The 25905-nt window shown below is 32.8% G+C and overlaps 1 protein-coding gene across 1 annotated transcript in view; it reads right to left on the reverse strand.

The window, feature by feature from the left end:
* LOC149088730 (hemocytin-like) overlaps positions 1–25905 on the reverse strand; it is a 144062-nt gene that overhangs the window by 26326 nt on the left and 91831 nt on the right. Inside the window, exons 43-60 of the mRNA XM_089249432.1 lie at positions 24920–25067; positions 23764–23826; positions 22931–23155; positions 21967–22067; positions 21597–21744; positions 19891–19932; positions 18561–18830; positions 16286–16455; positions 16024–16122; positions 15652–15808; positions 14547–14609; positions 12753–12875; positions 9989–10248; positions 9406–9617; positions 7075–7283; positions 3110–3724; positions 1771–2112; positions 442–615 (exon numbers count right to left, since the gene is read on the reverse strand). Coding sequence (XP_089105558.1) covers positions 442–615; positions 1771–2112; positions 3110–3724; positions 7075–7283; positions 9406–9617; positions 9989–10248; positions 12753–12875; positions 14547–14609; positions 15652–15808; positions 16024–16122; positions 16286–16455; positions 18561–18830; positions 19891–19932; positions 21597–21744; positions 21967–22067; positions 22931–23155; positions 23764–23826; positions 24920–25067 — 3421 coding nt within the window. The remainder of the gene's footprint in view (positions 1–441; positions 616–1770; positions 2113–3109; positions 3725–7074; positions 7284–9405; positions 9618–9988; positions 10249–12752; positions 12876–14546; positions 14610–15651; positions 15809–16023; positions 16123–16285; positions 16456–18560; positions 18831–19890; positions 19933–21596; positions 21745–21966; positions 22068–22930; positions 23156–23763; positions 23827–24919; positions 25068–25905) is intronic.

The raw sequence follows: 25905 nt of genomic DNA on the forward strand, positions 1-25905 counted from the left end.
ATCCTGAGTCCTTCCTATACTGCAATATATTTTGGGTATAAAATAATACTGAAGATAGTAATTGGGCTGTTATTCCCAATCAGTGTGCCACAACACTGGAGTGCCAAAGAATTCTCTGAGATCTTGCAGGATTGTCATGCAATACTTAAAATTATTGAGGGTGCTGTGAACATAAGTATGGGAATCCCTAGTCTAAACACTTCTATAAGCTAGGCAGAATACAAGCCAAGCTTTCAAAACCAGAGGTCGATACATTTATCAATCCCACTGAGCCAGGCTGACTTGTAAAATAATAAAAGAGGGCTCAAACTTCTTCCATAATTAATTAAGTTTTTAAAAACTACAATTTATTATTCCTTAAAAAAGTTTTTTTTTAACTTATTTCCCAATTAAAAATTAATCTTTATTATGTTTTTATTTAAAAATAACATGGAAACTTACCACAAACGCTAGGAGGAACACATTCGCCCTTTCTAAAAACTTGATCCCCTGGACATGTACAAGTATAGAGGGGCATTACATCACATGTATTGGCATTAGAAGATTTGGCATTTTCGCATGTTTTCATGCATGCAGATGTACATTCAAAAACCATATTCTCAGGACAAGACACCACTGAAATAAAACAAGGAGCAAAATATGTTACAATTATTCATGTGTTTAATACACATATCACTTGTATTGATCTATCTATATATATATAACAAATATTCTGTGTTCTATATATTAATCTACAACTTCAGACCAAACTTCGCCAAATTTATATATGTACTAAACAGGACCCAACTTAAATGATAGGGTACTTTAAAAGTTTGTCAGACAAATGCCCAAAATGGGCAAAAAAAACTGTTGGGCAACAATGACTTTTCGAATGTTTACTTTGGTTGCCATGGTTCCCAAACAATGTGTTTCATATATGTTTATTTTTTTGCAATGATTTGTATCTTTATCAATACTTCCACACCGAGTATTATAGTTACTCATGTATGAATTTTATCACTAAAAAATATAGCTAGTTTATATTATTATAGCTATTTTGAAAAATACATTGCTATATGTGTCTATGAATTACAATATAGCAGACCACGTTTAAGTAGTCACTGTTTAAAACATTTCTTTTTTATTTAAGAAGTCAATTTCTTTCTCATATCAAAACATTTCTAGTTTAAGAAGTTTTACCTGCTTAATCTATGTATATAAAATTAATTTTCTGTCTGTATATATATATATGTTCTCTATACAAATCTACTATTTAAGACTGATCTTTGCCAAATTTTGCATACATACCAAGCAGGATCTGACATGAGCGATAGGCTACATTAAAGCTGGCCAATTGCCCAAAATGATTGGAAAACTGTACTGTCTGCAACAATGATTCGTAGGCCTCAACAATGACATTTTGGAATGTTTATTTTGGCTAATGTGATTCGCCTGAACAATGCATCTCAGACATGTTTATCCCTTTACAATGGTTCGTAACTTCTTCAATGCTGCTATCATATAGAGGAAACTAGGGCAGCGCTGGATATTACAGCTAGTATATTTACATAGTATCATCTCGATGATGGTGGTGATGATGCATTAAGAAAGATTTCTTATAGATGAAATATGTTTGATAATTTAAAAAACTTCGTTTTAAAATACTATTTTTAAGAACAAAATAAATTTATTGGTTTTTTCAGCATAGTCAAATTTAAGAACTAATTTTATTCTATCTAATACAGAGACGAATTCTTTAATAATTAAATGAAAAAATAAGTGAATGCTCACAACAATCACTCTCAATCAACCATTCCTTCAAGGATATCCCTCTTTCACAACATTGCTGAGCATACTGAAACTTTGATCTGCATACAGAAGCATGAGGTTTGCTGCTGTATGACACATCATTCAGGCACGATTTTGAATATAAAGAGGGATCGATGAACATTTCACAGGGGCTTGAACTGAAGTTACAGATATATGGCTCAGATGTTGGAACCAGGATTCTTGGCATGGTGCAGTTTTCTTTCGAATCCCCGATAAGCCAACTATATGCGAAATCTTCCACATCAGTAGTTACATAACCATCTCTGTGGTACAAATCATCACTCTTATCGAAATTACAAACACCTAAATCGGAAGTAAAAGACAAATTATGTTTCTGCTCCTAAAGCACAATATCATCGGTAACTACAATGAAAGAACGTAAAAAAAAAGTGAAGTATATCTGAGAAGGTAAACTTATCTTTCAGATAAAAGGTATAATCTAAAGGTATAATAAAAAATCTTCAGGTAAAAAGATCTTTCAGATGGAAAATCTAAAATATAGTTAAAACTTTATAATCTGATGCATAAAGTCAATAAAAAGAATTTTTTTATATTTCAAGGGGAGAAAAAAGTAAATACACTTTGTCGATATATAAATATATATTTACTTATTTAATTACTGTATATACTTATGTATAAGGCCAGGATTACACTATAAAAGTTTTATAAAACTCTAAGAACAGTTTTTTCAGAGCCCAAAACTTTGTTCCTATGTTGGGGGAGGGGGGATCTATATACAAGGCAGTTTTCAAGGAAAAAAATCACTTCAACAGTGATCCTAGAGTGTAGGTGGCAGGGGGAAATCAACTTTCATACGAGTACATATGTGTCAGTTACAATTAAACTAGATTAAATTTTTCAAATTTTGGTTGAATTAATAAAAAAAATTCTGAATTATGCTCATTTTTTTGTTGCTCTGTTGTGAAACATCCCCTTCTCAAACTAGTAGAAACATTCCCTTCTCAAACAGTAGAAACATTCCCTTCTCAAACAGTAGAAACATTCCCTTCTCAAACAGTAGAAACATTCCCTTCTCAAACAGTAGAAATATTCCCTTGTCAACCTGGTCTAGTCAGGGTAGAGATGATATCATTCAATGATAATGAAAGAAAACACATTGGAGTGATATTGGAGGTTGGCTTCATATCCCTGTTACAATATTTCCTTGTAAGGAATATAGACCCCTTTGGAAAAAAAATATGTAGCTCTGATGATTTAAACTTCAAGATTACAAACAGAAAGTTTTCAAAAAAATTGATATATACTTTTGAGTGATAAATAATTATATAGGAATACTCACCACATAGTCCTTCAGTTTTGTTGAAATAGTAGAAAGATGGCAACTCAACATTGTACCCGAACATCTGATCAAAATAACGGACAACTAAATTGATTTCTTTTAAGTGAACAACAGTACTTTTTCCAGGTACAAATGTAATGCTTATCTCATCTTGAGTATATGGAGAATCTTCAGGAGTGAGAGCTAAGCCATTCAACAGAACTGGTTGGTCTTTATATTTCTCAATGATGTAGCTCTGCCATAATATTTTCAGGCCTTTGACACATGCAGTGTTTGGCTCTTCCGGGCATTCAAAGTTTATAGCAAGGACTTGAAAACTCAAGTGAGCATTTTCAGATAGATGCTGGGCAAGAACGTATGTGCAATTTCCCTGGAAAGCATAATATTGACCATCAAAAGTTATATAATTCGGATCGCCATGACCACGACACACACAATCTTGGCAGAGTTTCGGTTTTATGCACTTATCATTATGATGCACAAGTCCATCTGGACAGTAACAGCCAGGAACACAATTTTCATCACAGACAGTATCTCTTTGCAAGTAGTTATCACATGTGAGGTCACAACCAGGACCACATTCATTCCATTCCTGGCCAACAGGGCAAGATGGCACTGATTGTAAAAAAAAGGGGGAAAAATTTAAATATATGATGTATGATAGAGTTTGTTGGTCATAAATTAATCATTTACAGTGGCCAAGAATGAATAAAAGTACTCATGAATACAAATTACTAATAAAATTTAAAAACCTAAAAGAATTATCCACCAAATACAGTGGAATCCCCCTTTCAATGGTTACCTTTTTTCTATGGCCGAATAATAATTTTTATCTATGGACAAATTTTGTCCTGCTCGTGTCTGCAAAAGAGGGGTTTTACTGTATAAAGTTGAAAATCTTGTCTGATGTTAAAACAAAATGAATATATGGTACTGATTCTATTTTACTCAAACCTCTAATTCAATTTCTATGCTATTTACTAAAATAACAAAAATTTTCCTGCAGCCAGGCCCTTAAACTGAGATCTTTGGTGGCAATCTTCTATAGTGTAGAAAAACAAAAATAATATCATTTATCCCACCCAACCCCAGGATGAAGCCCCGTCAGCTCTACCCTTATGGGAGGCCCACACTGCTCACTTAAACCATTGGAGTATGGATACTTGATATCATAAGCAGGTGGACAGACAACTCAGTTGAACATCCTATGATTCAATGATTAAGATCATGATTATTTCAGTTAAAACATATATCAGAGTTCTTGTACAGCTGCTTTTCATCTGGTGATGGTTATAATCAAAAGCTCTTAATTCTTAAATATGCCTCCCAATAGGCTGACAGAGCTCCAACCTCATGCCAACGCATGGACTATTATGCCCTATGCGTTAAAAAAAAGCTCTCTTATCACTCTACAAAATGTTGAAAATCCCTGCTTTAAAAGGTAAAGGAAAAAGACCTCTTAGAATAGTTAATTTGAATTCCTAAAGATAGAAAACACTACCAAACCTGTAAATTTCTTAAATGCAAAAACGTCCAATTAAAAAAAAAAATCTTGTTTTTAAAATCCGAATTTTTATACCAGAAGCTAGTTTATGAATTGTTTGGATGACTGAACAAGTTATAAATAGTAACATTAAATTATTTTTTGAACATTGAATTCTTGAACCAGAAGTTCATAAATGTCATTCTCTATTTCATTAAGAATTTATAAGTTGTGAAAATGGTGGGTTTTTGGAAATTTTTTAGCCTCTAGAAGTGAGGATTCTTGAATTTCAGAATTTACATGTATTTTATAGCACACCCATCTTAACATTCAAGTCCCACCCAATGCCGTCTGAAGAGCATCATGGGCCCTCAGGCCAAGTAGTTTTTATGAGGCCCTACCCGATAAATTCTAGAAAATTTCAACCAGATATGATATTTGTGAGGTTCCCTCTCCTCTTGATGCCCACCCCCCCCCCAGACGCGCCTGGGTGGGCCCATGCATTAAGATGGCACTGGTCTCACTTGGGTATGGCACAGATCTCAGTTGCACGGGGACTTCCACAATAAAATCTGGCGCAATGATTTATGGCAATAAATATGTAAATTAAGAACAGCCTTATAACTATCAAGGGTTTCGCGAGAAGTTTTAAGTTGGAAATCCCTACCCTAATGTAATAGTTTTCAGCCACCTCATTGGGCAATTTGTCTGTTGTGGTCCTTGTATTTGCATTATCAATTATATTTGTTTTGTTTTACAGTGGTACTGCCATCTGTCTTCCATGTTTTGAAGTGAAAATGGAAATGCTTGAATTTTCATAATATGTAAGTATTGTGATGATGGTCTGGCTCTCTAGGAAGACACTTTTTCAAATTGAAGACTAGCTCACATTTGTGCCTCAAAGTTGGAAAACTGTCAAAAACCAACTTCAGCCAATTTTATTAATGAAATATATCTGGTGAATATTGCTGATTGTTACCTGCACCATTATATTTTTTGAAATAAAAGCATTTGAAGAGTGACCTGTTTTTGTGATGGTTCATTATAGCCAGTCTTGCACGTAAACTCATAGACACATGGCTCTTAAAATGTGTGTAGTGACTCCTATTAATGTTACCAAACTATGTTAAGGTGCTTAGCAGCAAGTTGTTATGCTGATGTGTGCCGGTAGATACTGCTGTAGAATAATATTAAATATTCATGAGCATGTATCATGCTCAACTGTAGTGATATTGAGGTATCAAATTATGTTTAAAATTCTATTATATATCATTATCAAGTTAGCAGGGAAAGAAATAGTATAACATGTGAGCATGTATTTAAATTACTATATCTACTCTCATATAGGAGTATTTCACTTATATATAATATGAGGAATGATTTTAGAGATAAAAATAGGAGCAAACTATTAATGCAATTTCTTATTTCGTTTATTTACAGATAATAACATAAAATGCACATATAAAAAGGCAAAAAATCTTGTTTTCTTAATGTGATCATCTTTCATCTACTCTTCCTCCAAAGTTTCACTGCAACTCTTCTCCCCCTTTTCACTCTCGCTACAACAAAGCATCATCCTCAGATCTGTTGAGTGCATTTGAAATGCAACATTTCCTGAATGTGTGTGTGGCTTTGAGAGATATCAACTCTAGACATATACTCTTCCATGCAACTGACAACCACATAGCAAGTTTTGAACATTAGCCTGTCGGTAGCCTGTCGGATACCGCCGGTCGGGGTCACTTCATGATATTAGACAGCAAGTCTCTTGTGAGGATCCAGGTTCGAACCCTGTTGGTGGCCCAGTGGGGATTAGCTCAAGTTGGTTTCCTGACGTTTTCCAACTTTGAGGTACAAATATAAACTGGTCTTTCTAGTGAAAGCATTTCACCACAGTGAGCAGACAAACCTTCAACATGATACTTACATAATAGAATAAAAATTCAAGAATTTAATATCTTCACTTCAAAACAATAGAGACAGATGGCAGGGCTAACAAGAACATGAAACGAGCACAACTCTAACAACATAAATACATTAAGGTCACACACATATACATACATATACACACACACAACATGTTTCTACATGCAACCAATTTGTTAGAGATTCCACAAAAGAATGTGTACAAGGTGCATGTAGGGTTAAGAAGAAGTAAGCCAGTCTATGTAATTTCCTCACACAATCTTTAAATGAATCATTGATGCATGCGTTCAAGGATTGGTGGCTTACTGAGGGTGGGGGAATTTTCTGAGAAGGATATAGGGGAGGGGGTGATGAGGCCAACAAGTTTAAAAGACTCTGGTCTATGTAAAACAAAATTGAAAATTTTTCAAGTGCCTCAACTTTGTTTTTTCCCCCCTCTCGTTTTTTAGAACATTTTATCAATCACTAATATTGTAGATGAATAATAACTTTTCCAGTCCCCCCCCCCAACTAATATATATATATATATATATATATATATCACAAATAAACTCACCGCAATCATAATTTAGTCTCCATTCACCAATTGAGTAGCCTTTAGAAGTTTCACAATCTCTGGCAAAACTTTCAAAAGCAGCACAAGAACATGCTCTTACATCACTTTTTCCCTCTTTCTTTTTGAGGCATTCACACATGTAAGATAAGCAAGCTTCAACACGAACTGTCAAATCCAAATATGTTGAACAGTTACTGAAGGGAGGCGAGCTAATAAGAAAGAAAATTAAATTACATTTTCAGTTTGAGTTAAGAAAGAGGGGGGGAAAAATGCACTTTCAACAATGGAAATAAAATTTTCATAGAAAGAATTATGAAAATTTTCTGTATTTTTTAAAATGAAGGTTAAGTAATGATTCACAAAAAAGAGTTATACAGTGGAACTTTGGTTTATGAGCATGAGTCATTCTGTGAAAGTGCTTATAATCTGAATCACTCGTATATCGAAACAAAATTTTCCATAGGAAATAATGGAAATTTAAATCATTTGACCCTTAATTGTTTGCTCACATAAAAATGACTGATAAAAAATTTCTAATCTCATACGAAATAAGGAAGAATTCCTTATTGAGTCCTTATTTCTTCCTTCAGACAAGATCTTGTCTATAAGTTCTTACTGTTGTGCATAATGGCAATTCATCAGTTCATCTGTTGTAAAAAAGTTCCTGGCCGTTTTCCTCTTCTAGTTCTTCAGTGCCATCCTGGTTTAATTCCAATCTCATGGTCTTCCTGAAGAACACATTCTCTGGCTTCAGTTCATGAGTGAACCCCCCTCAAAGTCACGTTCGATAATACAATTAAAGAGAAGGGTAATAAACCCATTGTTTCCTCCAAGCAAAATTGAGGGTCCTCTTGGTGATCCCATCCCAGACTTCATAGATGATCTTGAGGAATTACACAACGTGGAAATGGTTTTTCAAAAACCAAAACTCTTGAAGGGTGAGGTTTGATCCCTTTAGGATGCTGACTCAAGACTGTTTGGGAGATTAACACAATTCCAAAGTATAACATATGCATGATGAAAAGGAAAAACCATCGGTTCAGTTGTGATCAGGTAAAACTTAATAAATGAAGTGCTAAATTTTTGCTCGTAATGTGAATCAATAATGTAAAAATGAATCATAGCTAATTTATCGAGTCTAAATTTGTTCAAAATTTTTGCTCACCTTGGGAATCTCACAAACTGAAGTTTCACTGTACCAGAGACTTATAACCGTGCAATTATCAAACACATATCATATTTTTTTTCGTATTTCCAAGAAAACAAACCATCATATGAGAGAGATGGACTAGATTCAAATAAGTAATAAAAAATACCTCGTCAAAGCTTTCAATATCCAGGCCCGTCATTTGGGGAGTCGGGGGGGGGGGTGGCAATGCCTCCTCCCTGGCTTTTGAAAATACACTACAAATGGCATATATATATATACAAATATATATATATATATACCTTGAGTACATGTTCTTTGCCCCCCCCCCCCTGGAAAAAGTTGAAATGACAGCCCTGTGTCAATATCCCCCTTGACATTTTTATGCCTAATCAAAAATTTTCAGATCAATAGTTCTAAATCAGAGGTGAGAGAAAACTGAAAAATGTATCATTATAAGAGATATTTCATAGGCCTATTTATCGATTATTGGAAGGGCTGTAAGAATGTATAGTAGAATTCATTGAGGATGTATGAATTCTGATTGAAATTCACTGGTGGCATGACATAGTAAAAAGGATAAGAACCACTAATTGAAGAACACTATTCAAGGCAAAAGGTTTCATTTTTATTATTAATCAGTGATCTTATGACAATAACTCTGCTCTTTTTCCACATGCTTTCATCAGATTCAACTGCATGCACTCATGCTAACCTGATGAATACCAGTGCTCGCACCGGGCCTAAGAAACCTGTTTAATTTTTCTTCAGCAATATGCAGAGGATCATTGGTTGTTTTGAACAGTGGATGAATGTAGGTTATAAAAACATTAATCAAAGCTTTCATGTTCAGAAAAGTGCAGAAAAATATAAAAGACTAATTTTTTAAACAAAAAAACCTCCAAGGAGTCATATCATTTTCATCATATTCCATTTTGACTTCAGATGACAAGTCATGATCACTAATCTGTTTAATTTCAGAAAATTCTTCATTCTCTTCATTAATCAGTTCTTTAACAAAGATGTATGCCCTGGAAATGATACATTCCGCCTTTATACATTTTTTCTTACAGCAATATTTCAAAGCGACCGGATCTCTGAGGCCCGGCCTGAGTGCTCGCAGGTTAATTACTTTTTTATTCAATAGCAGATTAATAATTATTTTTAATTTATGATAGACATACTAAAGCTGTTCACATTCTTTTATAGCTTGATCTATGATGCTCAAGGGACAAACTGGGATAACACATCTATTTGCATGCCCAATACTCCAACTATCACCAAACTCTACACTGCCTGCGGATACATTTCCATCAGTTTTAGTGAAATCATCTTCTTTGATACCATTATAATGTCCACAAAGGCCAGAAAGTTGATGCATCAAACATTTAGATACCTGAAAAAAAATGACAGCTGATGTATAATATATATATACATATAATAAAGAAGCACTATTTGAAATTCATGGGAGAATGACCATTGATGATTCAAAAGATTTAACAAAGGTGCCAGGGAAACTGTGTGGTTGTTTATTTACTATCATCGTGGCTTGGCCTTTACGATAGAGTTTTTTGAAAATTACTTCAAAATAAAGTGAAAATGCATGAATTTTTTTGCTCTTTGAGATGAAGAGTTTTTTGAGAAATACAGTTTTTGAGAAAGAGAGAAGTTTGACCATAGTTATTGTCATGCCTACAATAACAATAATAAAATATGACAAAACACCAAGATAGCCAGAACATGGTGAAAAACCCATGGTAAACTTACAAAAATCCTAGAATTTTGTGCAGAGTCCCATGTTACTTGGAAATCATACTTATGTGATATAAAAACTATCTGATATCCATGTTTTTTCAATTCAAACTCTTTGTAACGTCTTGACAACAGCCATAGATTACCAACAGCTACTTTGACTCCATTGATTTGGATCTCTTCTCCACCTGGTCCCAGATATATCTCGAAATCATCCACTTGGATTCTAATATATCTATGACATTCTTCGTTATCTCCACTACATATTTTGTGTGCTAAAGAGTACAAAATAACGTTAATAAATGACATACATAGTGAATAAACATCCAATTTACAAAACAAAGTTTTTTTGAATGGCTGAACAGGTACTTCCAAAAAAATATCTGAGAAATATTTTTTTAATGTTTAGTTTGTCTAACAATGAGTGAATTAATCTACACAGGATGCTTAGCTAACAGCACTCACCACAAATTACAGGTGAACCGTTGATCCTAGAGGCATGCTTCTAATTAGAAAAAGTATTCAAATAATGTGTGAACTTCAGATAAGTCATTCATATTGCAAGTGGTTGTATAATTATTAAAATAAAAAAAAATTAACTTTTTATATGGACACCTGGTGCTCAAAAACCCAACTAAAACGTTGTTGACCTTGAATTTATCCTGTTTTTTCCCCCAACTTTTCTCTGTTTCTTAAATTAAAATATCGCAGTGAATATTGTATTAGAAACATGGAATTTTTTTTGTTGGCCTCAAGAGAGACAGGGCAACAACTTTCTAATTGGGTTTTTGAACACAGGATGTCTGTATAAAAACTCCTTGCCATATGAATGACTTACCCAAGGTCTACACGTTATTTGGATACTTTTTCTACTTGGAAGTATGCCTCTAGGATCAACGGTTTGCCAGTAATTTGTGGTTCGTGCTGTTAGCTAAACACCCTATATAGGGTGTCATCCTGAGTTCAGGACACCCTGAAGTGATTGGCCAAACTTTAAGGGAAGGTAAAACACACATAAAGAAGCATTTTTTTTGTACAGTGATGTGGGGTTGGAAAAAGAAAGTTTTGGCGGGAAAAACTCTGATGTGGATCTCATTGCAAAATTTTCAGTTGCTGTAGCAACTGTTCGTTAAACTCCCGGAATCTTTGAAAGGGTACACCAATCACTTGCCAATAGATGCTGCCAGGCCTGTATTGATGTTGATGGTGCCACATTTGAGCTCTTACTGTGATTATTAATGTAAATAAAAAGCTTTTTCATTTCCTCAACATTTTGTGTTTTTTGCCAACACTTTTCATTTCCGACCCCACATTCCTGTACAAAAATGCTTCTTTATGTGTATTTTAGCTTCCCTTAAAGTTTGGCTCATGAGTTCAGGGACACTCTGTATATACAAAATTGATTTCCTGTGTGTATATCCTCCATACAAATATACAATTTTAGACAGATCTCCACCCAATTTAGTATATGTAAACAAAACAGGGCCCGACTTGAGAATGATAAGTTACTTTAAAAGTTCATCAAAGCTGGGCAAATGTCTGAAATAGTAGAAAAACTGTCAGACAACAATGGTTCATGAGCAAGATAAAAATACTCATTTAAAAAAATAAATCAGTTTAGTGCTATATAGTAGAATGTAATCCATTTAAAATAAAATAAGTTTTGGTAGCAAAGAGAAATATAATATGCAGTATCAAAAATTATTTACTGAATATATGTCTGAATGAATATGTCTGTATGAGTCTGAATATATGCTGTCAGCTTTGGCGTGTTCAAATCATTCACAATTTTGAATCAAATAAGTTTTTACTTTACATTTCTTGCTCATTAGTGAATTATTTCCTCCAAAGTTGATGCATTTTTAGTCAATATATTTTGCTTGTAGTTGTAGCTTGAATCACTGGTAAGTCTGAGACGGGAATAAGCTTATATACAGGTCAGTTTTTGGGGAGGAAAAATTCATCCAGGATATACATAAACACCTTCCCTTTTCTATTGCAGGAACACACTAATTCAGGTTCACCAAGTAGGTTCCATTCAGCCCATGAAAACAGAGCAATTTTTGGTGTCAGTATAGCAACACAGGTCCCTGAGAAAAGCAATGCACTGAAACTCTTCTTACAAGTTGGACAAAATCAACGATAAATGTTATGTTAAGTCCATCCAATGTCCTTCATGCACCAAAAGGTGCCCAGGAGAGCCCATGTATTAAGACAGCCCTGCATGAAAGGCATTTACAAAAAAAAAAAAAAAAAAAAAAAAAAAAAGTATCAATTCACATAACATGATAATTATACCAGTTTGTAGTCCAAGGAGGGCAACCATCTCCCACATCTGGCCAGTGGACAGAACATTTTGTACACCCATGTCTTCTTGTCCATGTGGTAACCATTGTTACAAAAGGAAAACATTATTGCTGTATTGCTGTCTCATAAGATGTCAGCCAAACAAGTCGGAAGAGGGAAAAATATTTTGAAGGTTTTGAATATTTTTCATCAAAACTTTTATATCTTAGAAAATACATTTTCTTTCTCAAATGTGTTGAATTTTTTAGGGGTTGCTTGTACACAAGTATGTACGATATATTATAATATTGAGATTGAGATGATTGAAATTTTATCCAAAGCCCTTTAAACTAAATAAATTTTTTAAAATATACTAACAGTATTTAGTTCCCTCTGGGCTGCACAAAATATTGAAGCATTCATTATTTTGAGTGATATCATCATGCTTTGTAACTGGTTTTAGGTAACGTGACTGCAATATCCAAACTCTTACCTGATATTATGAAGCTGTCATTTGATCTTTCTGTAACCAACACCTGATCACAAATTTCATATTGGTATTGAACACCATCAAATGTCTCAAAACAATTCATATTCATTTCACAGGAATCATATTCTATGCAAAAACAATTAAATGTAAAAAAGATTTAAACATCATCAATATATTTTAATAAGTTTTTAAATACATTTATTGAAAAACTGTATTTTACCATTAGAAAAAAAACTCCTTTTGTGATGAGCTGGAGGTACATATATACACAAAAGGAAGTACATCCTAAGTTTTCAATACTTGTTCCTCAGAGATTATTAATAAAATAGGACTATGTTAAATATATCTTAGTGGCACACAGGCTTCATTGAAATTTCCAATGTGGTCCACACTGTATCAAAGGATGAAAATGCTTGTTCTAGGCACAAAACTATGCAAATTTTGTAACAAAAAAAAGGGGTATAACTCTCACAACATATTAGAATGCTAACTCTTCAAGGCAAGCTAATTCCTCTATTAACACACAATTTACAAATTAAAAAAAAAAAATCTTAAAATTAACTCAAACAATAATTGCATGCATTAGTATGGATTGACAAAAATCCCCCTGGATGAATGAAAAAAAATAGAGATATCCTCTATAGAAGATTATAATCTCAACAGTTTTTTCTCAATAGCTGCTAAAAAAACTGATTTAAATTTCTGCAGTAATAATATAATGGTATATGATTTTATAAAGAAAAACAAGCAAAAAAATTACTATTTTTGCAAGTTTAACAATAGAACATGTAAAACATATGTAAGGTAAATGAAACCTGTTAGCATTCATAATTATTCTGTATTTTCAGAATTATTTTTTGTGAAATATTTTTTTTAATATACTGTTTCATTTTAACTCCCCATTGAAAGAATTAATTTAATTAAACTAAGTAACTAATCATCAAAACAAGAAACCACTCCTAAAAATCTAACCATTAAGGCTAAATAATTATTCACATTTGAAGGGACAATGAACAATAATGTGATTGTCGTGATCGTCATTTTCTCCTTTAAAATATTCACACTTTTGGAAAGACTTTCTTCTCATTCTAATCAAGGAGAAAGACATTTCTTTTCCTTTTCACTAATTCGCAATCATCCTTTACTTAACACTTTTTCATGTATATGATTGAAACTGGTGTGCCACAAAATGATTTATATTGAATGGCGCCCAGACATTAAAACTTAAATATAGATATCATTCCATTCCCGTGATTCAATTAACCAATCAAATTAGATTTTTTTCTTTGCAATGTAGAAGTATCTCTTAGTTACTCTCAGTCTTTGCAACTTTTCATGTGTAGGGTTCGCGTATTAGATAGTTCCCTGAGGTGCTCATGATTCTTGAGCATTGGACCCCTTTAAAATATTAAGAATACAGTCAAAAAGGGCTGTTTGGGCCACTACCAGCTGCAAGGAGGATGATGACCAGCCTTTGGTAAGTGCCATTTATTTGTATGTGACATTTGAAAAACTGTTTTTACTTTTTGTGAAATATGTAATTATTGGTTTCATTTATTCATGGCTCAAATCAAATTAAATACCTGTTTAAAAGTTTAAGTGCCTGTTTTTAAGTTCAAATGGTTTGAAAATTGTTTAAATGTCAAATGACTAGTGTGCACGTCACAATGTACATATTCAATGTTTTTAATTGTGTATGTGTTTTCAATTTTAATCTAACATGTCCTTTCCTTGCTTACATGATATGATTATGAGTAGTAAAAATATAAAGAAAAGTTTCATAGTAAATATATTTACCTGTAGGTTCATCAGGGTTGCAAGTATATAAAGCCACTGTTGTAGTAGTTATGGGAGGTGGAGCTAAAAATAAACAAAATATTTATGGGGGGGGACTGTATCATATGTAGCAAAAACAAATATCTCATAAACAGCAGGTGTTTTTAACATCAATAATCACCATCAAAAATAGAAATTGAATATTGGAACATAGAAATTTAATCTCAGCCACCTCGTTGACCATTTTGCCTGTTGTGGCGTTGTATTTGTATGGCTTGAAGCATGCATGCTTACCTGATCAAACATGCAAGGTAAATGAAAAAATTGAGAGTACAGTAATTGCACCCGTAATTTATTCAATTGTACCTGTCAGACCAGACATGGCCAGAGCTCTGTCTCTTTCAGGATGTAAGCCCTTTATCTGTGTGGGATTCAATTGTACCTGGAGCTCAAAGTCAGTCCATTATTTTATTAGGTGGGGAACGAAGCTCTTGACAGAAATCTATTGTTTGGAAAAAAGGATACAAGAAAAAAAAGCAAGAAATATCTTTTCCTAAGAAAGTCGTAGAAGATTACTCCACAATGATCCCATCAGACACACTATATGACCTGCTTGTGTGTCAGTGTGCGTCTGGCTAACTTTTTTGCCCTCGCACCGGGCACTCTCCATCTGGATTGTTGAGGGATACCGTCCGTTAGTAGAAACAATATTCTACTGTTCTGGCACTTACAGTGAACTCTAAAACAGAATTTATCATGGCTGCAGCCCTGAAAGCACTAAGTTTGAATTTTCAGTGAAACCAAATGATGCAACAAATTTAAGATTTTTCAATAGACATTTTACACGTTCTGTATCACACCTAAAAGTTGCAAACAATGAACAAAATTTTGAGTTCTACTAAAACACACTTTAATGCTTCCAAAACAATCATAATTACGCAAATTAGACTGTAAACACAACTACTGCATCTCATCTGGTGCTACCTATCATTTCTGGCAAGAACTTAGTTCCTCACCTAATATTATTCTTTATATTAATGTGCTGTTTACTTCACAAAAGTGAAATGAATTCACACGAACAACAAAAAAATAATCTTCAAGTTCAGATTATGGTTTGAGCACTCACTAGTAGGGCAATCTATTTCATCATCTCCACAGTCCATAGCTCCATCACACCAATATTTTTCGTCTAGGCACTGCCCATTGGATGGACAAAGAAGAGTCCCATAATCACATTCTATGCATCTACATGTGCATTTGTCATCCATTTCCGATTTCTGCCCCTTTTGAAGTGAATTTAAAGTTAAGAAAAAATCAAAACAATTAAAATTCAAATCTAAAACTATTATGTGTTTCATGTATAAATATCTTGAATAAAATATAGGCCCCCCCCTCCCCCGCTTACCACTTTCTATAAAATCTAGTGGTTTCGATGCAAATAATGAAATAAACTTATTTATTTTTTATTAAATATTCTGATAAGAATCACAATATTCACCTTGAGACATGGGGTGCAAGTTAAAGGCTTGCATTTTGAGAGACCACCAAGCATACAGTCACATCGCTGACAATCTGATGTAATCATCACATCTCCAGGCTGAAGTATTGTATAAAAAGCATCAATAAACACATACAGTAAATCATTTACTGAAAAATTTTGGATACCCAATATAAAAATTCAAGCAACCCAATTGCTCTTGCTTGAATTTTTATATGCTTAGATTATAAAAAAAAATGATACTGATAAAGTGAACAATTACTTTGTAGAACTTTCCTTCACTAAAACAAAGGCAGTCAACATGAGGAGTACAAGTATGTCCATCACAAGAATAATTTTGTGGACAAGAGATGGGACAGTTTTCCATCAGAAGCTTTGGAGTTTCTGGACAAAGTGATAAAGGTATAGGTGTGGTCGGTGCAGAAGTAGGCCCTATTTAGAAAAGTCAAAACACAAATAAACAATGGAATCTGCAAATATAAGAGTATATCAGGGCTCCCACTCAAAAAAATTAGAAAAGCAGGACTAAAAAATGGGATTGGGGGGGGGGGGGCAGACAATATAATCATAGAATAATTTTAAAAAAAACCCTCAAAAAAATTTTTTTAATTAAAAAAAATTCACAGCACTATTTTAGTATCCTACAGGATTGACTTGAGCAATGCAAAATGACAGAAATGACTTGGTAACAAAAATAATTTTTGACCAAACACTGTACTTAGCAACCACAGATAATACTTTTCTGTCTGTCTTCACAATATTACATTCTTTTTTGAAGTCTTCCACAGTCTAGTCTGTCAACTCTCTTCCGCAATACACAGCAAATTATGAAAAAGGCATGTAAGTTTTTATGAATAATGCTCTTTCGAGACCACTTTCAAAATGCAGTGCAAAATATGTAAATTACAAGGTGCAATGTAAATAAGTCAAGGTGAACCAGATGGTTTTACTGCATTGTCCATCCTTTTTATAAAGGAATTTGTTTACATTTTACTGTTCAATGCCAGCAAGATGAAGCACTTTCACTTCTAGCATTGTAAATATTGTTTATGCCTCTGCATGCCCTAAAAATACAGAAGACAATTGAATGCTATTGGGTAGCATCAGAATCATTGAATCTAGAATAAACCTATGTATTGAACTGCTTTTTTATGTAAACCATTGTTTCACCTATACAAAAAATGTACACCATAACTTTGAATGGTGAATGTTAGTTACTGTCCAAGGCCATAAAGCAGTAACTCCAAAATTATTTTTCTATCCAGACAGAAGATTTTAATGACTACTCTACTTGTTGAATCTTCAAGCTGAGCAAAAAAAAAAATTTGACAAACCAATTGGCTCATATACACCCACAAATAACCTGAAAAATTATACAATTTCTGCTTTGGCAGAATCATTAATTTCAATCATAGGTATATACAGACTTTTCTAAAGGCAGGTTATTTTTTTCTTCTGATGGGAGGGGGGGGTTAAGTTTTTTCCTACAAAATAACACTATAGGCTCAGCTTGGGGGCTTAGGACTCCAAAACTCCCTTCGCGCATGCCGATGATTGCAATCCACTACATTTATTTGTATTATATTTGGCAATATATCGATGATTGCCTCCTCAATTAAAATCAATTACACAAACTTTTTTGATAGGATTTGGTAAAAAAAGTAGGACAAAAACTAGAAAGTAGGATAAAAGTAAGACATTTTGCCAAAAAGTAAGAAAAGTAGAAGCCCTGAGTATATACAAATGACAACAATAATTAGTTTGGACTAAGGAAAATTTCACCAAAGTGTTAAAAAGTTTGTCATTTTTTCATTGTGTTAAAGTTTAATCCTTCACTGATTGTCAGTATCACCGGATAGTTCAAGATGGTAAAAACAACTATAATAAGTGTATAAATATGTTTAGTATATACATAATGACTGAGGTTTTCCAAAAAAATAATCTTCAACCTCTCATTTGATTATTTTTTTGTATTTCATTATGGTCACTTTCCACACGAGAGCTTGTTAAGTTATTACCTGCTATGTTAACTACACAATTGCCAAGAAGCTCCAAGTATGTTTCAAATCCTTTAAATGAGTGAAAAATTCCATTTTCAATCGCAATGTATGGATTTTTCATTACTTTAAGGTGAGTTGCACATATTTTTTCATAAGAAGTAAAAGACTTTTTTTGGAAAATTAAATTTTTGAGACTTGCAATATGACAATGATCACTTTCTCAGAAGATAAAGCACTTCAATGCTTAATGTCTTCATATCTGTCTTGATTTGTGCGTATGGGTTTATTTCAAAATTATTCAAGAAAAATATGAAATCCAGATCAGTAAATATCCCATATCCCTGATATTCTACTTAGTCATTTTTCATTGAAATGTTTTATTTATTTATTATTTATTTGTAGCAATTGATTTAATTTACACACAAAATTTATCCAATTACCTTAGTATCATGAATTAACAGCAATTTTCCATATTTTTCCAAAATGTAATGGTGAATATAACTTAATATTTGGAGGAGAAAAAAAACAACTGTTTACCGCAAGCCCAGCAACCAATTCTGACTTCATAATCAAAACAGTGACCATTTGTTTGTTTGGCGCTTTCACAATAAAATCCTTGATCCAAATCACAAACGACATCCTGACCAGTTTTTGTGTAGTCTAGTTTTGTGATTATATCTCTACACTGGATTGTCATAGGATTCTGACAAAGTCCAGATGAATAGATAATCTTCTGAACTGGTTCTTCATCACCATTGAGTGGAGAACCAGACAGACTTAGCCATGGTCCATACTCAATGCAAGGCTCTAAGAAGAAAAAATCATAATAAATATAAGTATGTGTGTGACTCTACTTCAGTGTTATAATCATTTATATAAATCTATCACATTCACAAAAGAATTGAATGATATTTAGGACTAGTCCTACGAATAACAGGTAAGAAATAATGGCTTGAAAAGATGTAATTTCCGCCATTACTTTAATATTCAACAAAGATTCTAAATGTTTGAAGGGATTTTCCTTCATATGTACAAATTTCTTATTAGCAGTTAAATTATTTTGGCTCTTTCCATGGAATAGTAGAAATCATTAAACCCTCTGTAAAAATGCCATAAATTTTTTATCTATTTTTAAAGAAGTAAGCTCTCTTCTGATTTGCAGCAGGTGCAAAGTAAAGGGGCATAGAAAAAAAGTGTTATATTGAGACATCAACTTTACAAAATATCTGGGCTTACCATGGCTAAAATTAAAGGTCTTTAAGAAGGTTAGATATCTTGTTAATGCCATTGCGAGGGTCAATGACAAAAAGTTAAGTAGAATGACAGAAGTTTAGTATAACAGAGCAGATGTTTGGAACAACTATTATAGTCCTATCCCCTTTTCTTTCAGGGGGGGGGGGGGGGGGGAGAACATGTATTTCAGGACCGAACTGATAATACAATAACCTTAACCATGTCATTCAATTTACTGTATTCCTCTGCATTAGCTGGCAAAATAGGGAGGTTTAATAAGGATATAAAATTTTGCACTTTTCCCAACCTGCCAGGAACTGACAAAACCTGGTACCTCTACAGTTTTAGAGCATGCCAGCTAGTGTGGGGAGGAATATGATAAATCAATCATTTTATCACATTTTGGTAGGATGATCCGTGGGTCACCTCTGTCATCTATGCCCTTGTTTTAGTCAACTATGGCATTCATGCAATGATATTTTTTGCATTTGAGAAATGAGGTTTGAAGTAGCAATGGAAATGGCAACTATATGATCAACGTATATTTTTTCTATGTCTCATATAATAAGTGTGTTGAACTGAATTAATGAACTAAAATGAATAACAACAATTAATGCAATGTGGTAATGATTACCTGTTATAGTTTCAGGAACACTAGATGTTTCAACTTCTTCAGCTTTATAAAAGAAAAAAGATAATTAATAGATGAAATTTTTTCATAAAATGTTGTTTCCAAAAAACAAATTTTATCATATTTCTTTGTGTAAAGTTATATCACAACTTTGGCTCAAGGAAATATGCTATATTATGTTATTTTGATAATTATCAAAATACCATAAAAGAAATTTAGAAAATAATCGGCAGTGTCTTCATAGTAATGAGAATGATATGTGAATGGTTTTCTTCCCAATCAAACAAAGCAAGTTAGTTAATAATTAATAACCAATACTCTTCAGAATTAATAACGAATAAACATAACTTATTTTAAAATGAAACAAATATTCTAGCCAACAATGGATCAAATAATACCCACAAAAACTATATTTTTCATGTATAACAAAATGACTACACATGATATCTGTACAGCATTTCTTTAGCAAAGCAGATCTACATCCAATTACAGTAGCAGTTCTCAATCTTTTGTCACATGTGGCTTCCTTGCCTATGGCAATAGTCATCCATGGCTCTCCAGAATAGTCTAGCAAACAATCCTCCAAAGCACCAAACAGGCACACATCAATATCGCCAGTTTGTCCCTGACAAAAATTGGCAATGCTCCTAGGAGCGATGCCGCACACTTTGAGTATCACTCAATTACAGTTAAATTAAATAATAAAATCTAATTTGCTTTCCCTCCCAGTCATTCCACACTGCATGAGCAGAAACATTGTTTTCCAAGATAACAACTGCACTTATTTATTTGATAATTTTAGTCTACTCTCTTCTAGTACAAAAATTAAATAAACATTTTCAGTTTTGTTTAATCAGACAGGAAGAAGAATAAATTTATAATCATAATAAAAGCTAAAACTTCCATTTCCTGCAAACTTTGAGCAGTTGCCATGGCTTGAGGTCATGATAGCAAGATAAATAATTTATCAAAAATTATCCTATGTAATATCGATTAGAAAAAATGTCCCTGTATTGCTCTTACAGGCTGGGTTGAGAAGTGCCAAAATGTGTGCTTGTCCAGACTGGGCAAGTATTTGCAGCTTCACTTAAGAGGAAAGAAAAAGGTAAGCACTCACAATTATCAGAAAAATAATGCAATTTTACACAGATTATATGATATTTTAGGCCCATGGTTGTGTTTTAAAAAAATCATTCAGATAAGCCTGATTTTTTTTACATCTGAAATAAATTTTAAAGCATATCAACTTTGCACTTGAAAAATAAAGCTATTTATACTTAAAATATAAATAAGTGGTTCCCAATCCATGGTATGTGTACTCCTGAGAGTATGTGACAGGTTATTTCTACATTCTAAGTAGGTATTTTTGTTTCATATTGTGAGCACATATTCCCGTGTTTACAATTTGAGTATGAATATCTGTCACGATGTAAATGCAACATCATGAGTTGTTGCCTTTCATGATTTAATTATATAAATAAACAAATTTCAGAATTCAGCAAAAAATAATCAGTAATAGCTGACTTTGAGCACACTTATCACACATTTCTAGGGGTAATCAATGTTCATATACATTTCAAGGGGTACACTGCTCATTAACACATTTCCCCGGAGAGTGGGTGAGGTACTCAAAGAATGAAAGATTGGAAACCACGGATATAGACGCAACTTACAACAATGATTTCACTTCTAATTTAACTTTAACTTACAGTATGGACTAAAACAACCAAGTAACTCCATTCTGAGAGCAGGTGCATTGTGATATTCCTTTATCGTAATTCTGATGAACTTGGCCATCACTGTCTCTGCAAACAATCGCAAGTTGGGAGTGTTTCTGTCTGTATTGCCTGTAAATATCTAATACATAGAAATAGAAATAAATTAAAAGTAAAGTGATAATAATTTGAACATGCATTTCAGCAAATCTCTTTGAAGGTGATGCCGATAAATTTATTATAAAATTTATGTAAAATACACACAGATTATCTTTCTTTTACTTTTTGCAGAAAAAAATTTTGAGTTTTATTTATGAAAAAAAACATATTTTTATTAAATAGATTATGATGAATACTTTCATACAATATTTTGAATTGAAGAATCTTTACAATAACTCCAATGCAAATTATCCATGCTGTGCTCCACAGTGTATGATATAACCCACATATCAGCATCCTCACGCCCTATGCAAAAAAACGAAATTCTATTATATGTATTACAAAAATTTACTAAAACCATTCCCCAACAAAAATGATGAAAACTTGGAGTAACTGTTCTATGTAAAGATGGAAAAATTAAAGTTCTAGTACAGCACTATTTTTTGTTATTAATATTAAGGAACCATTAAATTGACCTTAAATATCTAAATTAATGTCTTCATAATGGAATGCAGCAGGGGTTCTCAAAGTGCCAAAGGACAGTGGCAACGTTTGTCAGGCTCCTGACAAAGGTTTCTCAAAGTGATTCTTTGTTAAACTGCTTTGGGGAGCCACAGATAAGCATTGATTAGGAAATAAAAAGCGCTGCAAATGAAAAAGTTTGAAAACCCCTGAAATATACAGTATAAATAAAGTAGAGAGCATAGCCACTTCTCATAGAGAAAAAAACAAAATCTGTTTTGAAATGACATATCTTATTGATCTATAATTTTTTTAAGAAGCATAGAAACATATCATTATAAGTTATCAACACCCATCCAGGCTTTAAAAAATGCAATAGAAATCACACACACACACATTGAATATATCTTTCTTGCCCCCCCCCCCAGAAAAAATTGAAATGATGGGCCTGATATTCATTATGTTATTAATCTGACACAATAAAATACCCCATAGCCATTTTAATCAAAGTGAAGATGTGAACTTCATATTTGACCACTTTTCTTACAGTTGGTATAAATTGGTTTAGACTAATGCAGGCAATCAATTATAACTAAGTTCTGGCTGCCAGGTGGTTAGTCTTAACAACCTTTGGCTCTCAACACATCTGATCATTTAAATGCTAGTGAGAGGCATGGTACTAATTTTTAACATGAATTTGGTTTTACCTTGTGTGATTATTCCACTCAAATTGCGTCCATTAGAAAACTGTATGAGAACACTGGGCGATGGATCAGATGGAGAAGCTACCCAGCCTCCACTTCCATTGCTATCAGCATGGGTATACAGCCTAATCCTGGCTGCATTACTCCACGGTAAGGCAGAAGATGATACAGAAATGTAAGCATCGGGAAGAAGATGGTTGGCAAAGCCCATTGGTTCTTCACATACACCTGAGGAACAAATTACAAGATTTGGTATACAATAGATGTAAAAGAAAACATGCAGTGATTTCACAAAACCGTCATGAAAAAAGCATTGTAAGCATTTTAAATGCTTTAAACGGGAAATCTTAATAAGCATTAGTTAGAATAGAGACCACACAAATGAGTCAATAGAGCCAACACTTAGTCATACTAAGCGAGAAAATGTTCTAAGTGGGAACTTTATAAGCAGGATCGACTGTGTAAGTTCAGCTTACTCTCAATGCAGTGTATGAAGAAATATTACGAATGAATTTTAGAACATATACACACTACATGAAGAATATAAATAGGAAACAACTTTTTGTAAAGTAGATATTAAGATTTGGCGTAACTAACCTCAGCATGGTAGTTGTTATGTATTCTCTAAAAAGAACACTCATGGGTGCACTGAAAAGTGTTAAGATTTGTGGTTTTCTGTGTTATTTGATTTTATCATTGGTTTTTTTTATTGTATCAACTATTTTTAAATCAACTATCAAAACTTTAGCAGACAATTTCCCTTTTTCTTTCTTGTAGGGATGAATGTAGTCAATGTAGTGCAAAATATACATAATAACAACAATTACAATATATACCTTTAACAGAAGGTAGAATAGATGTCAATTCCTCTGGTAGTTCGGTTGATGTCAAAGTTGTGGCTAATTAAAATTTATAAATAAAAAATATATGAAAATGAAATAAGCTATTCTAATTACTTTGAGTACATATATAATAATGATAGTAAAACACTTGTCCCAATACAAACAGTTCAGAATGTAGCTCTTGCAATGAAAAAAAAACAAAAAAACATACTGATTATCTTTGTACAAAAGCCAGCAGTTGTAAAAGATGATTTGGTATATTTTGTGGGCTATATACATAAGTTATGATAGAAAACTTGTATAATATGATCGGGAAAATCATATGATCGGGAAAACAGCAGGGGAATATTTTTAAAATTTGTAATGTACTCGGTTTTGTTTTGTAACAAATTTCTGCTTTGTTAACTTTTGGAAAAATATTTGCTCAGAAATTATGTACATAACTAATTAACATAATTAACTAATACAACAAAAATATACTTCATGTTTACACACCATACATTTAGCACATCATAATAAACACATGTATAACTTAACTGCTTTGATCTTTTTAATGGATTCGCTTTGACATAAATAAAATTCACACAAATATCTTAAAATACTTCATTTGAAATCAGAACAACACAAATCATCATGAGATGTTTATCTGAGGAATTTATTGATAAAATAATTAAAATACAATGAAATTTCATGCAAACAATGATCATAAAAATTAAATTTTCAGCAAAAAGGAAAAAAGATCAACACATGCAATAACTGAAAATATTAAAAAAATCATATTGAATTATACTTTAAAAAAATTCAAAACTTTTTTCGGTCATGGAGCTCTAACCGCCCCCCCCCCCCATACAACCTGAATGCACTTAAGTTCTCTTCTTCCCCAATTTTCTCATAGCGTATAGTTTGAGAACCGCTGCTCTAGAAGTACAGTATTGAATGAATTTATTAATGTTTTATTGGCAAAAATTATGACAAGTTGAGTTACTATTTGAAATTATTTTTGCTTTTTGCGGAAAGCCGAAAAAGAGTCAATTCATTAAATACACTCTAGATAACAAAATTATGTGACTATGTCTCTATTACAACAATCTGTAACATATACATTTTAATAATGGAATTTAAAAAAAAGAGTTCATATAAATGTTCTTACCATATTCGTCATAGCATCCCAAGACTTCTAATCTCATCGCTATCCAATTGTTCCATTTAAATGGATGTATTTTTAAATATCTTGCTCTGATAGGTTGAGGGAAGTAATTCGTAACTTGAGTATCACTATCGAAATTACCAGGAAATATCTGAAAATGAATATCACTTTATATGAAATAAAGAATTTGAAATCTATCGCACACAGAAATATAAGAAATAATTGTAATTTTATAGCAATACACATAGAAAAAATAAAGGACAATAACTCTTTTATTTATCACTCATAAAAAGGGGAATAATCACAGCCAGTGCTTAAGGTTGCTCTCAATATTTTTACAAGTATTGAAAATGTGCAAAAAACAGTTTATATCCAGTGCATAATTTCTGCACGTGATGGCTAATTAGACCGGGACCTGTAACTTAATGCCGATTCCGAACGGCAGGCTTGTTTTTTTTTTTATACTCATCGAGAGGTTGGGACTCCTTGCGCTAGCAATTTTTTGTTGCGGTCAAGTCACCGTTTTTTGTTGTACCCCTGCATCAAGAAAGTTTTCTGACAAGGACGAACCGGGTATCAAACGCGTATAATTCATGGTAGCATATAATCCACGCATATAAATTTTGCTTTTTTTGAGAAAAAATTTCATATTATAGTCTACTGAACTGTGTTTGCTGCATGTGGAAATTTCAGTCACCTACACCAAAGGCTTGAGTAATGGAAGGGGTTATTTCTCGTTCTTTGGTAGAGAAAATTTTTTTATTTTTCTACTGAAATCTATACACCGTCTATAAACACTAAAAAAATTTACAAATAAATTTTGAAATATTTCTATTCAAACCTCTTAGGAAAAAAAATCCGAAAATAATACAGAGCAGTATATATAATCCTCACTAAGAAAATCTGATATTTTCTTCCATGTATAAAATCTGTGAATTATACACAAATAATATGGTAACAGTAATTTAAAAATATTTTTTGGAAAATAG

Source organism: Pholcus phalangioides, unplaced genomic scaffold (genome assembly GCF_987345545.1).
Source record: "Pholcus phalangioides strain wild (caught in Gottingen) unplaced genomic scaffold, Ppha-v1.0 ptg000003l_1, whole genome shotgun sequence".
Taxonomy (NCBI): Eukaryota; Metazoa; Arthropoda; class Arachnida; order Araneae; family Pholcidae; genus Pholcus; species Pholcus phalangioides.